Below are 14,165 nucleotides of genomic sequence, written 5' to 3'. Positions count from 1 at the left end.
AAAACCAAAAAAGGTGGCTCCGAAGAGAGCGCAGCTAAATCAGAGACTCTCCTGAGGGAAGTTAATGCCACTAGAAAGACCACCTTCTGTGAAAGATGAAACAAAGAAACCTCCCTAAGAGGTTCAAAGGGGGGTCTCTGCAAAGCCGTGAGAACCAAATTGAGGTCCCAGGGATCCAAGGGCCGCCGGTAAGGCGGAATAATGTGAGACACACCTTGCATGAAGGTGCGGACCTGAGCCAGCCGGGCGATACGCCGCTGGAACAGCACTGACAGAGCCGAGACTTGTCCCTTGAGAGAGATGAGGGACAGTCCCAGCTGCAGACCGGACTGTAGAAAAGACAGAAGGGTCGGCAAGGAAAAAGGCCAAGGAGAATGGCCGGAAGAGCGACACCAGGACAGGAATATTTTCCAAGTCCTGTGATAGATCTTGGCAGAGGAAGACTTAAGGGCCCGAGTCATAGTGGAGATGACTTCAGGGGGGATACCAGAAGCCGTCAAGATCCAGGACTCAAGAGCCACGCCGTCAATCTGAGAGCCGCAGAATTCTGGCGGAAAAACGGACCTTGTGAGAGAAGGACGGTCTGGAAGATGCCACGGCATCTCTACGGACAGTTGGAGCAGGTCCGGATACCAAGCTCGCCTGGGCCAGTCCGGTGCAATGAGGATGACTCAACGGCCCTCCATTCTGATCTTGCGCAGAACTCTGGGCAAGAGAGCTAGAGGGGGAAACACGTAGGACAGACGAAACTGGGACCAGTCTTGAACCAGAGCATCCGCGGTGAAGGCCTGAGGATCGTGGGAGCGAGCCACGTAAACCAGAACCTTGTTGTTGTGACGGGATGCCATTAGGTCCACTTCCGGAGTGCCCCACTTGCGGCAGATTGACTGAAACACTGCCGGATGCAGGGACCACTCGCCACTGTCCACGGTTTGACGGCTGAGATAATCTGCTTCGCAGTTTGGGATGTGGACTGCGGATATGGTGGACTTTGAGTCCTCCGTCCATTGAAGGATGCGTTGTACCTCCAACATTGCCAGGCGGCTGCGTGTCCCGCCTTGGTGATTGATGTAGGCAACCGCTGTCGCGTTGTCTGACTGGACTCGGCTGTGCTTGCCCGCCAACAGGTGGTGAAAGGCTAGGAGAGCTAGAAGCACAGCTCTGGTTTCCAGCACATTGATCGAGAGGGCTGACTCGGACGGAGTCCAAGTGCCCTGCGCTCGGTGGTGGAGAAATACCGCTCCCCAGCCGGATAGACTGGCATCCGTGGTGAGAATCACCCAGGACGGAGTCAGGAAGGAGCGCCCCTGAGACAGAGAGAGGGGCCGAAGCCACCACTGAAGAGAGCTCCTGGTCTGTGGCGACAGAGCCACTAACCTGTGCAAGGAGGAAGGCCGCTTGTCCCAACAGCGGAGAATGTCCAGCTGCAGTGAACGCAGACGGAACTGGGCAAAGGGAACAGCCTCCATTGACACCACCATCTGACCCAGCACCTGCAGCAGGTGCCTGATGGAATAACGGCGGGGCCTCAGCAGAGAGCGCACCGCCAGTTGGAGGGACTGCAGTTTGACTAAGGGCAACTTCACAAGTGCCGGCAGAGTCTCGAACTGCATCCCTAGGTACGTGAGACTCTGGGTCGGAGTCAGAGTGGATTTGGGAAGATTGCCAATCCACCCGAATTGGGCTAGAGTGGCAAGAGTGAGCGAGACACTCCGCTGACAGTCTGCGCTAGATGAAGCCTTGCCTAGAAGGTCGTCCAGGTAAGGAATCACTGCCAACCCCTGTAGGTGCAGAACCGCAACCACTGCTGCCATGACCTTGGTGAATACTCGAGGGGCCGTGGCTAGCCCGAAGGGGAGAGCCACGAATTGGAAATGTTCCTCTCCGATTGCAAAACGTAGCCAACGCTGGTGTGAAACTGCAATTGGCACATGCAGATAGGCATCTCTGATGTCGATGGATCCCAAGAAATCCCCTTGGGTCATTGAGGCAATGACTGACCGCAGAGACTCCATGCGAAAATGCCGCACCTGAACATGCTTGTTGAGAAGCTTGAGATCCAGGATGGGCCGGAAGGAACCGTCCTTTTTGGGGACTAGGAAGAGATTTGAATAGAAACCTCTGAACCGTTCCCGGGCGGGAACCGGTACAATTACTCCGTTGGCCTGCAGGGATGCCACGGCCTCAGAGAAGGCGGCGGCCTTGGAGCAGGGGGGAGTTGACAGAAAAAAATCTGTTTGGCGGGCTGGAAGAGAATTCTATCCTGTAGCCGTGGGAGATGATATCCCGCACCCACTGATCGGAGACGTGTTGAAACCACACGTCGCCAAAGTGGGAGAGCCTGCCACCGACTAAGGACGTTGCTGGCGCGGACAGATAGTCAAGAGGAGGCTGCCTTAGTGGCAGCAGCTCCTGCGGTCTTCTGTGGACGCGCTTTTGTGCGCCAGCTGGATTTTTGGTCCTTGGCAGTGTTAGTGGACGAGGCCGAGGGCTTAGAGGACGACCAGTTGGAGGAACGAAAGGAACGAAACCTCGACTGATTCCTACCCTGGACAGGTTTCCTGGTTTTGGTTTGTGGCATGGAAGTACTCTTCCCGCCAGTAGCCTTCTTAATAATTTCATCCAGCTGTTCACCGAACAGCCTGGACCCAGCAAAAAGGAAGTCCAGCAAGGAACTTCTTTGAGGAAGCATCTGCCTTCCACTCTCGCAGCCACAGGATCCTGCGGATAGCGAGGGAATTAGCCGAAGCCACCGCCGTGCGGTGAGAAGCCTCCAGCATGGCAGACATGGCATAGGATGAAAAAGCTGAAGCTTGGGAAGTTAAGGCAACCATTTCGGGCATAGATTCCCTGGCGAGGGAATGCATCTCCTCCAGAGAAGCAGAGATGGCTTTGAGAGCCCACACTGCTGCAAAAGTTGGGGAGAACGAGGCCCCTGCCGCCTCATATACAGATTTGGCCAGAAGGTCGACCTGGCGGTCAGTGGAATCCTTAAGAGAGGTGCCATCAGCCACTGACACAACGGTCCGGGCTGAGAGTCTAGACACCGGGGGGTCTACCTTTGGTGAATGAGCCCACTCCTTGACCACCTCAGGTGGAAAGGGAAAACGGTCATCAGAACCGCGCTTTGGGAAGCGTTTGTCAGGACAGGCCCTAGGCTTGGTCACAGCGGCCTGAAATCTGGAGTGGTTAAAGAACACACTCTTTGTCCTCTTAGGCGAGGTAAACTGGTGCTTTTCTGCCAGAGAGGGTTGCTCCTCTGATACTGGCGGATTGAGATCCAGTACAGAATTAATGGATGCAATCAAATCACTAACATCTGAGTCGGTTTCGGACAGATCAATGGGGCACATGGAGTTAGCCTCCGAGCCCCCTGTAAAGGCATCCTCCTCATTGCGCGAGTCAGCTTCTGAAACAGAGCCGTGGGACGAGGAAGGAGATGGAGCCCTGCGTCTCCTCTTAGGAGGACGGGGTCTGGGACCAGATGATGAATCCTCTGTGAGCTCCGCTGAGAGAGCCCTAGCAGCAGAGGCACCCTGTGAAGGGGGCTGATGCATGTTCAGCAAAGTCCTGGACAGCTGTCCCATGGAGTCGGCAAAAGACTGGGAGATAGACCTAGATAAGGATTCTACCCAAGCCGGGGGTTCAGCCACAGGAGCCGGAGCAGCCGGAGAGACCCCTGGGGGTACGATTCCAGGCTGAGGCATCGTCAGGTTAGAGCAGGCATCACAATGTGGATAGGTGCTCGGTTCAGGCAGTGGGAGCTTACATGCAGTGCATACTGAATACAGCCTTGGAGCCTTGCTCCTCGTGTGAGACATGCTGCTGGTGTGGGGGCTCTTGCCAGAATGACCCATAGAGAGTATATACAGAAGGTCCACAACCGGAGGTTGTGGCTTACCAGACCGCTGGAGCGGTTTGTCTGCCCTTCAGATCCCGAAGCCCAGACCCCCAAACACCTCAGCAGGGATGCTGCAGACCAGTGGTGATCGCAGGGAAAAACGCTGAGAAAATGGACGCCGGAGCGAAGAGAGGGGGCGGGACTCACTCTGAGAGCGGGATCTGGAGGGCCAAAGAGACTTACAGGGGAGGAGACATGTACTCAGTGAGGAGTGTCTCTCCCCTTTGTAGAACGGCGGCTGGGCGGAGCCGCGCTGTCCCTCTGCATGAATGACATGCGAGGGCAGTGAAACCGAAAGTAGGCCTCCGGCGAAGCCGGGGCCTAAATTTGAGCGGTGCGGCCGGCGCGCAGGCACCATCGGCGCGGTTCTCAGGCGACAGCCAGAGAACCCGCCGGAAATGTCATAAAAATCACTCAGCACACTCTCCCACAACAATAAAGTACAAGGGACCCCCATATATAAACGTCTCAGGTACTTATCTTGCTGAGACGCAGGGTTCCAAGTCCCTGGGGATGAGTGCTCCGGTCCAGCAGGATCCTGAAGGGCTGCGGATGGAGACCGGTCTCCTGCCAAGCATGGAGATCCGTGCTGGCTCCCTTCAAGCCAGAGCCCCGGAGGGATGGTGAAGGAGCACAGCATGTAAGGCTCCAGCCTTGGAATCAACCTTAACAACACCGCCGACACAGTGGGGTGAGAAGGGACATGCCGGGGGTCCAGGCTTGGACCCGCTTTTCTTCAAACTCTTTCCAAAAATGAAAAATCAGATGAGAATGCATGTGTGGATGTATGCCTCCTGAACACAAAGCGATAAACTGGCTAGATCTGGTTCTCCAGGGGGTGTATAAGCTCAGAGGGAGGAGCTACACTTTTGAGTGTAGTACTTTGTGTGTCCTCCGGAGGCAGAAGCTATACACCCAATGTCTGGGTCTCCCATAGGAACGATAAAGAAATAGAGGGGATCCTACACTTTTTCTTTTAAAATCAAATAAAAAAAAGACGTGGGGTCTCTCCATTTTTCTAAAACAAGCCAAGGTGCAGCAGACAACTGGAGGCTAATATTATTAGGGTAGGAAAGCTTATCATTAATTGGCCCTTTCCAGCCTAACAATAGCAGCCCACAGCTGCCCCAGAAGTGGTGCATCCATAAGTTGTATCAATTCTGGAACTGGACCGGCTCTTCCCGTTGCCCTGGTGCAATGGCAATCGGGGTAATAAAGAGTTAAAGGGAACCTGTCACCTAGAATATGCATTCTGACCTATCAGGAGACGCATGTGTGCCCTAATTATACCTCCCTACCCATCCCTGTGCTGTAAAATTGTATAAGATGAAAATAATAAACGTTTTATTACCTTCATATTTCCTATGTAAATAGCAGGGTATTTTAGTCCCATGGGCAGCGCCTTGCCCTATGGACGTCTGCATACTTTCCGTGGTATCACGCCCCTGTACCATAAAGTCACATGAGTGATGTCCCCGTCGCTCATTCTATCCTGCGCGCATTGCGGCAGGCTTCTCTTCCGGGTTCTCCTTCTCAGTTTCAGACGTGTAGTGCGCGTCTGAAGCCGGAGAGTGAAAACCCGGAAAAGAAGCCTGCCGCAATGCGCGCAGCATAGAATGAGCGACGGGGACGTCACTCATGTGACTTTATGGTATCACGCCCACAGGGGCGTGATACCACGGAAAGTATGCAGACGTCCATAGAGCAAGGCGCCCCCCATGGGACCAAATGCCCACAGCAGCCACTAAGTCCTAGATTAGTGATGGCAGTCGTCTATGAGACCCCACCCCATCACTAATCTGTAAGTGAAAGTAAACACATACACCCACAAAATCCTTTATTTGGAATAAAATGTCTTTTACTACTTTATTAACCACTAAACACCCATGCAGGTTCAAAGTAATCGACACGAGGTCCCACGGCGATTCAGCTCTGCTACATGCCTGTCATGACTGTCCGCTGACAGCAGACAGAGGACTCTAGCTGTGGCAGCGGCTAACCTGAGTAACGTCACCGCTGATAGCGCGACTCATTTCAGTTGCTGCGTGGAGCTCACAGCGAGCAGTCCTGTTCTATGGCGCTCGCTGTGTCAGATGTAGCAGTGCTGGAAGCGTCGTGGGACCTCGTGTGGATTACGCCGGACCTGGAGGGGTGTTTGGGGGCTTAATAAACTGGTGAAAGAGGTTGGCTTTTATGTGAAATAAAGGTTTTTTCGTGTTTGTGTTTATTTACTTTCACTACAGTTTAGTGATGAGGGGTGTCTCAGACACCCGCCATCACTATGCTAGGACTTAGTGGCTGCTGTGGGCTGCTATTAACTCCTAATTACCCCGATTGCCACCGCACCAGGGCAATCGGGATGAGCCGGTTAAAGTCCCGGGACTGTCGCATCTAGAGTATTCGGCAATTCTGGGGGGCTGCTGGCTGATATTTTTAGGCTGGGGGTCTCCCAATAATGTGGGTCTCCCCAGTCTGAGAATACCAGCTCCCAGCTGTGAGGCTTTATCTTGGCTGGGTATCAAAATTGGGGGGACCGCACAACGTTTTTTATTATTAAATTATTTATTTATTGTTCTGTACAATATAGACCTGCCCTCCGGCAGCTGTGATTGGTTGCAGTCTGACAGCTGTCACTCAGTGTGGGGGCGTGTCTGACTGCAACCAATCATAGGTGTTGGTGGGCGGGGGAAGCAGTGAATATAAGATGAGCGAGAGAGAATGGAGAAAAGATAGTGTCCTGCATTTTTGTTGACAAAAATGCATCCAAAACGCAACCAAAAGGCAGTGCAAACGCACAGCTAAACATTTTGATTGTGTTTTGACACACATCATTCATTTCAATGGGTGGAAAATGCAACCAAAACGCAATGAAGAAGTGACATGCTTTTTTTAGACAACAATTTTGACAAATATTTGTCAAACATAACGTCGCCAAAAAAAAAGCAACGTGTGCATGGAATTTTTTGACTTCTCAGACTTTGCTGGGGAAGCACAACGCATGCATTTTGTCGATGACACAGTGCAGTTTAAAACGCAACCAAAACGCAAGAAAAAAAAACGTGCGCACATGGTCTTAATGAGAAAAAAAAAAATGAACTTTCTTGAATTTACCAAATGGCTGCAATGAAACAAAGAGGGAAAAATATAAAGGTGTCTGAATACATTCTGTACCCACTGTATATTCAGTACTCTAGAATGCTGTATATAAGAGCTTACTGGTGGTGGCCGCAGCTTATAGGTAACAAATCTGGTGACAGGTTCTCTTTAAGATATACTTGAATGTAAAGATAACTTGTATACAGTGATCTGATTTGTATTCCATACTTACCGGTTTTGCGCTTTCTTGTTTTGATATCGACAACCACAGCTCTATTTTTTTCAGTAAAGTGCTTTAGTATAATCACATCATGAGGCTCTTTGGCATTATCTATATATACAGTTCGTGTTCCCATACACAGTACCTGTAGTGAAAAGCGGATACATGTAAGAAACCAAGAGTATGCATATAAATAATCCGCTTTAGAGACAACACGGCCATAAGAGTGGGTGTAGGAAAAGTAGCTCCCAAGACCCTTCAACACAAAGCCCCATTTGCTTTTGTAAATGTGCAGCAATTACGTGATGAAGCTATTTGTCTCACTAGTGGTTTAGAAGCTTACATTTTATGATCATCCTATTGTATTTCTGCCTATTAATGAAGAGTGAATATTGTAGTCAAGCAGACAACAGTGAAGAGACAATTTATAGGAAAGGCACTGTCCAAATACACTGCTCAAAAAATTAAAGGGAACACTCAAATAACATCCTAGATCTGAATGAATAACATATTCTCATTGAATACTTTGCTCTGTACAAAGTTGAAGGGGCTAACAACAAAAATCACAAAAATCATCAATGGAAATCAAATGTTTTAACCAATGGAGGCCTGGATGTGAAGACACAGACAAAATGAAAGTGGAAACAAGTCAAAATGAGACCCAGTATTGTGTGTAGCCTCCACGTGCCAGTATGACCTCCATACAACTCCTGGGCATTCTCCTGATGAGGTTGTGGATGGTCTCCTGAGAGATCTCCTCCCAGACCTGGACTAAAGCATCCGCCACCTCCTGGACAGACTGTGGTGCAACGTGACGTTGGTGGATGGAGCGAGACATGATGTCCCAGATGTGCTCAATCAGATTCAGGTCTGGGGAACGGGCGGGCCAGTCCATAGCTTCAATGCCCTCATCTTGGAGGAACTGCTGACACACTACAGCCACATGAGGTCTGGCATTGTCCTGCATTAGGAGGAACCCAGGGCCAACCGCACCAGCATATGGTCTCATAAAGGATCTGAGGATCTCATCTCGGTACCTAATGGCAGTCAGGGTACCTCTTGCGAGCACATGGAGGGCTGTGTGGCCCGCCAAAGAAATGCCACCCCACACCATTACTGACCCACTGCCAATCCGGTCATGCTGATGTTGCAGGCAGCAGATCGCTCTCCACGGCGTCTCCAGACTCTGTCACGTGCTCAGTGTGAACCTGCTTTCATCTGTGAAGAGCACTGGGCGCCAGTGGCGAATTTGCCAATCCTGGTGTTCTGTGGCAAATGCCAAGCGTCCTGCACGGTGTTGGGCAGTGAGCTCAACCCCCATCTGTGGACGTCGGGCCCTCACCATCCTCATGGAGTCTGTTTCTAACCGTTTGGGCAGACACATGCACGTTTGTGGCCTGCTGGAGGTCATTTTGCAGGGCTCTGGCAGTGCTCCTCCTGTTCTTCCTTGCACAAAGACGGAGGTAGCAGTCCTGCTGCTGGGTTGTTGCCCTCCTACGGCCCCCTCCACGTCTCCTGGTGTCCTGGCCTGTCTCCTAGTAACGCCTTCATCCTCTGGACACTATGCTGACAGACACAGCAAATGTTCTTGCCACAGCTCACATTGATGTGCCATCCTGGATGAGCTGCACTACCTGTGCCACTTGTGTGGGCTGTAGAGTCCGTCTCATGCTACCACGAGTGTGAGAGTACAACTAACATTCAAAAGTGACCAAAACATCAGCCAGAAAGCAATGGTACAGAGATGTGGTCTGTGGTCCCCACCTGCAGAAACACTCCTTTATTGAGTGGTGTCTTGATAATTGCCAATAATTTCCATGTGATGTTAATTACATTTAAACGACAGCATGTGAAATTGATTGTCAATCAGTGTTGCTTCCTAAGTGGACAGTTTGATTTCACAGACGTTTGATTAACTTGGAGTTATATTCGGTTGGTTAAGTGTTCCCTTTAATTTTGTGAGCAGTGTATATGGACTTGCATAAGACAAGTGGACATCTACTTTAGCTCAGTAACTTGAATGCGGTGTACACCTTTCACAATTTGTTTTAATGGCTTGGCACAATAAAAGGAAAAATGTACAAAGATCTTGCCATTTTGTGTTTAAAGCTCTTATGCAGAGCTATAAGACTGTGGTTACTGACATGTCACCAATTTGCTAAGTAAATATATTTCTATAGGGTCTATTGACACGAATTTCTCACCAGATATGGGTAACAACCTATCCAATCAACACAAGCAATAAAAACAAACCATAGATGTCCAAAAACTAGGTCATGTGTAATAATGAAAAATGACACAGGGAAAAAGTATTAAACACCTGAAGAAAGAGAGGTGCAAAAAGCCATGGAAAGTCATGCCACTGATATCTATCACTAATTGTAAAGCAATCCTGCCCAAAACACCCAGGCTCGAGGAGTGTCCAGGACCATGCACAAAAAGACAAGACATTGAGATGGAACTAGAGACGACTTTTGGCGATTGACGAGCCAGCACAACCTCGAGAGAGTGTCCAAGCAGATTTGCACACTCTCTGAGCAGGCAAGAAATGACTGTCCCTTTATGACGAGGTTATCTAAATACGGGATGACTACAATACGTCTGGGACGAAGCACGGTCATGACGGCTGCCATGACCTTGGTAAAGACTTGAGGCGCCATGGCTAGGCCAAAGGGGAGAGCCGAAAATTGGAAGTGCTCCTCCTCAATAGCGAACCGAAGGAACCTCTGGTGAGCTTTGCAGATTGGAATGTGCAAGTAGGCATATTGTATATCGATGGCGGCCAGGAATTTTCCCGGATTAATAGATGCAACCACAGATCTTAGAGATTCCATGTGAAAGGGGCGAGTCGGCACTGCCCTGTTTAACCTCTTGAGGTCTAAAATAGGACGCTGTCCTTTTTGGGAACCACGAAAGGTTTTGAGTAAAAACCTGTGTAACGTTGCTCGGTGTGAACTGGTACGATGACGCCTGAGTCTCCAAATACCGCGATAGCCTGAGACAAGGCCTGAATTTGTGCCCCGGATTTGGGAATGTGTGATTGCAGGAAATGTCTCGTAGGGAGAAAGGTGAACTCTATTTTGTAACCGGTGTATACCAGTTCTCACACCCAGGCGTGTCTATATAGGAAAGCCAGACGTCCTGGAAGAGGAGCAGTTGACCTCCTATGGTGGTCGGGAGATGCCTGGCGTCATGCTGAGGAGGAATGGTGAGAACGGGAACCACCGGACCTGGGCTGTCTAGGACGGGAGCGCCAGGTCATGTTTGTCTTAGAGGATCCAGGCTTTTGCTCGCTGTGCAGGGAGGATCGCTCAGACTTTGCAGGTGGCTAAGAGGAGAAGTTCCGAAAGGACCGAAAACGCCAGGGGAATCTCTTGAGAGGTGCGCGCTTTGGGCGCTGTTGTGGTAGAGAGGTGCTCTTACCCCCTGTTGCATCCCAATGATTCTGTGGAGTGTTTCGCCGAAAAGATGAAACCTCTGAAATAGTATCCCCGTTAGGGATTTCTTAGATGCACTATCTGCACTCCAGCCTTTAAAATCAGAGAATCCGACGGATTACCACTGAATTGCTGGCCGCTATGGCGGCATAATTTGCCAAGTCTAACGAAGCGTAGATAAGGTATTTGGCAGCCATGGATATTTGGCCGGTCAGCTCAACCAACTCGGAAGGCAAACCTTCAGCACGGAGGCCTCTCCGTAAACTCTTACTCCAGACGGCAAGAGCCTTGGCAACCCACACTGCGGCAAATGAGGGGCAGAGGGAGGAAGCCGCCGCCTCGAAAACAGACCGAGCCAGAGCCTCAACATTGCGGTCGGTGGGTTCTTTGAGAGAGGCAATGTCTGGAATGGAGAGTACTGTGTTCTTGGCTCAGCTGCACCACACAGCAAGTAGGCGGACGGCAGGCTTGATCCGGGTCCTGGAACTGGCCCGAGAAGCGCGACGGGGGGGGAGCCTGGGTGGATGTAAATATGGGGGGGCTGTGGGAACCAGGGTGACGCAGAGCATAAATCGTCCGGCCACTTAGGAAGAGGGGAGACCTGGCGGCGAAGCCACCCTGTGACTCTCTTCCTACATGGGGGGAGAGCAGGAGTGTGGGACAACATGTCGCCCATCTGTGAAGAAGAGAACAGAAAAGAGGTTAGTGGGCTAAAAAACGCGCCCGAATCGGGAAGTCAAACGGGCCTGAAAACAGGCCAATGTCCACCTCCTAGGACACTAGGCAAAAAACTGGCTTCGTTCCTGGTCAGTCACAGAGTGTACACTGTGGAGGAGGAGCTAACTTTTTTTTTTTTCTTTAGTTTGCCTAGTGTCGACCTCCTGGCAAAAGCAGCATACACCCATGGTCCTGTGTCCCTCAATAAGGTGAGAGAGAAATGAAGGTGGACATTTCAGCAATACAATGATCCCAAACACACAGCCAAGGAAACTCTCAATTGGTTTCCAAGACATAAAATAAAGGTGCTATAATGGCCCAGACAATCACCTGACCTGAATCCAACAGAAAATTCATGGAAAGAATTAAAGCTCAGCGTTCATAGAAGGAGCCCAAGGAACCTTAAAGATTTGAAGAGTGTTTGTGGAAGAATGAGCCAAAATCTCACCTGAATAATGTGACTAGTTTCTCCACACAGGAGGAGTTTTGAGCTGTCATCATCAACAAAGGCTTTTGTTCAAGGTATTAAATAAATTTCAGTAAGCGTGTTCAATACTATTTACCTGTCTCAGACCTCATTATTACACAACACTAAATTTATGGGCATCTATGGTTTGTTTGCCTGTGTGGATTGGATGGGTTGTTACCAACATATGGTGAGAAATTCATGTCAATGGCACCTATAGAAACATAATTACTTAAAAAATTGGTGACGTGTATTGCGGATCGGATAGACAGATTGCTGGGTGGGGCTGGGGAAACCCCAGCAGTCATGGTGCACATTGGTACTAACGACAAAGTTAGAGGCAGGCGTAAGGTCCTTAAAAATGATTACAGGGAACTAGGAGAGAAGCTGAAGTCCAGGACCTCCAAGGTGGTGTTTTCAGAAATACTACCGGTGCCACGAGCGTCACTAGAAAGACAGCGGGAGCTTAGGGAGATAAACACGTGGCTTAGAAATTGGTGCAGGAAGGAAGGGTTCGGGTTCATGGAGAACTGGGCTGACTTCTCAGTCGGCTACAGGCTCTACAGTAGGGACGGGCTGCACTTCAATGGGGAAGGTGCAGCTGTGCTGGGGGAGAAAATGGTCAGAAGGATGGAGGAGCTTTTAAACTAGGATCTGGGGGGAGAGAGGGAAGTGGAGCAAAAAAGGGGATAGATAGAGCAGATAGAGACAGGGAGACTGTAGGGGTCAATGAAGGATTAGGGGGGAATGGGACATGCAAGGAACGTAGGGCGGCTAGGAGTAATAAAGGTGTTAATAGGATTAAATGTCTACTGGCAAATGCAAGAAGTCTTGCAACAAAATGAATGAATTGGAGACTCTAATGTCAACCATGGATTATGATGTGGTGGGCATTACGGAAACCTGGCTGGATGAAAGCCATGACTGGGTGACAAACATACAGGGTTATAGTACATTTAGGAGGGACAGGAAAGACAAAAAAAAGGTGGTGGGGTGTGTATATTTATCAAATCTAACCTAAAACCTGTGTTGAATGATGACTTTGGGGGGAACTGCAACAATGTAGAGTCAGTATGGGTAAATGTACATGGGGAGGGTAATAATGGAAAAATGCTAATTGGAGTTTGCTATAAGCCTCCTAACATACCTGAACAAAAAGAGAATTTTGTTTACTTAACGTAAATTCTTTTTCTTATAGTTCCGTATTGGGAGACCCAGACATTGGGTGTATAGCTTCTGCCTCCGGAGGACACACAAAGTACTACACTCAAAAGTGTAGCTCCTCCCTCTGAGCTTATACACCCCCTGGAGAACTAGATCTAGCCAGTTTAGTGCAAAAGCTGAAGGAGAATAGCCACCCACAAGTAAAAACAGAGCAAGAACCGGAACAACCGGAGCCTCTGTCTACGACAACAGCCGGTGATAACACGCGGAACAAGAAACTGCCAACAGGCAACAGGGAGGGTGCTGGGTCTCCCAATACGGAACTATAAGAAAAAGAATTTACGGTAAGTAAACAAAATTCTCTTTTTCTTTATCGTTCCTATGGGAGACCCAGACATTGGGACGTCTCAAAGCAGTCCATGGGTGGGAATAACCAGAAAAAACTGAAGTAGGCGGAGCCTAACTTCACAAGTGGGCGACAGCCGCCTGAAGGATGCGTCTGCCCAAGCTCGCATCTGCCGAAGCATGAGCATGCACTTGGTAGTGCTTTGAAAAGGTATGCGGGCTAGTCCAAGTGGCAGCCTGACAGACTTGTTGAGCTACGCCTGGTGCCTGAAAGCCCAAGAGGCACCGACAGCTCTGGTCGAGTGTGCCTTGATCCCCGGTGGGGGAGGCACCTGAGAACCCAGGTAGGCATCCGAAATGGTCGACCTAATTTAACGGGCCAAGGTCGACTTAGAAGCAGAGAGGCCCTTACGCCGACCTGTGGTTAGCACAAAAAGAGAGGTGCACCGCCTAAGAACAGCGGTGCGAGACACATAGATCCGGAGAGCCCGCACCAGATCCAGAGTATGCAACGCTTTTTCAAAGCGATGAAGAGGAGCCGGACAAAAGGAAGGTAGGGTAATGTCCTGGTTAAGGTGGAAAGGAGAAACCACCTTAGGGAGAAAGTCCGGAGTCGGACGGAGAACCACCTTGTCTTGATGAAAAACCAAAAAAGGTGACTCCGAAGAGAGCGCAGCTAAATCAGAGACTCTCCTGAGGGAAGTTATGGCCACTAGAAAGACCACTTTCTGTGAAAGACGAAACAAAGAAACCTCCCTAAGAGGTTCAAAGGGGGGTTTCTGCAAAGCCGTGAGAACCAAATTGAGGTCCCAAGGATCC

General features: G+C 50.0%; 1 protein-coding gene across 1 annotated transcript in view; it reads right to left on the bottom strand.

The window, feature by feature from the left end:
- The window catches only part of ZZEF1 (zinc finger ZZ-type and EF-hand domain containing 1), a 337,771-nt gene that overhangs the window by 46,682 nt on the left and 276,924 nt on the right, over positions 1-14,165 (bottom strand). Inside the window, exon 42 of the mRNA XM_075336372.1 lies at positions 7,230-7,362. Within this exon, the coding sequence (XP_075192487.1) occupies positions 7,230-7,362 (133 nt within the window). The remainder of the gene's footprint in view (positions 1-7,229; positions 7,363-14,165) is intronic.

This window comes from Anomaloglossus baeobatrachus, chromosome 2, assembly GCF_048569485.1.
Source record: "Anomaloglossus baeobatrachus isolate aAnoBae1 chromosome 2, aAnoBae1.hap1, whole genome shotgun sequence".
NCBI lineage: Eukaryota > Metazoa > Chordata > Amphibia > Anura > Aromobatidae > Anomaloglossus > Anomaloglossus baeobatrachus.
The sequence above is the reverse complement of the archived record's forward strand: the minus strand, read 5'-3'. Positions and strand labels throughout refer to the sequence as shown.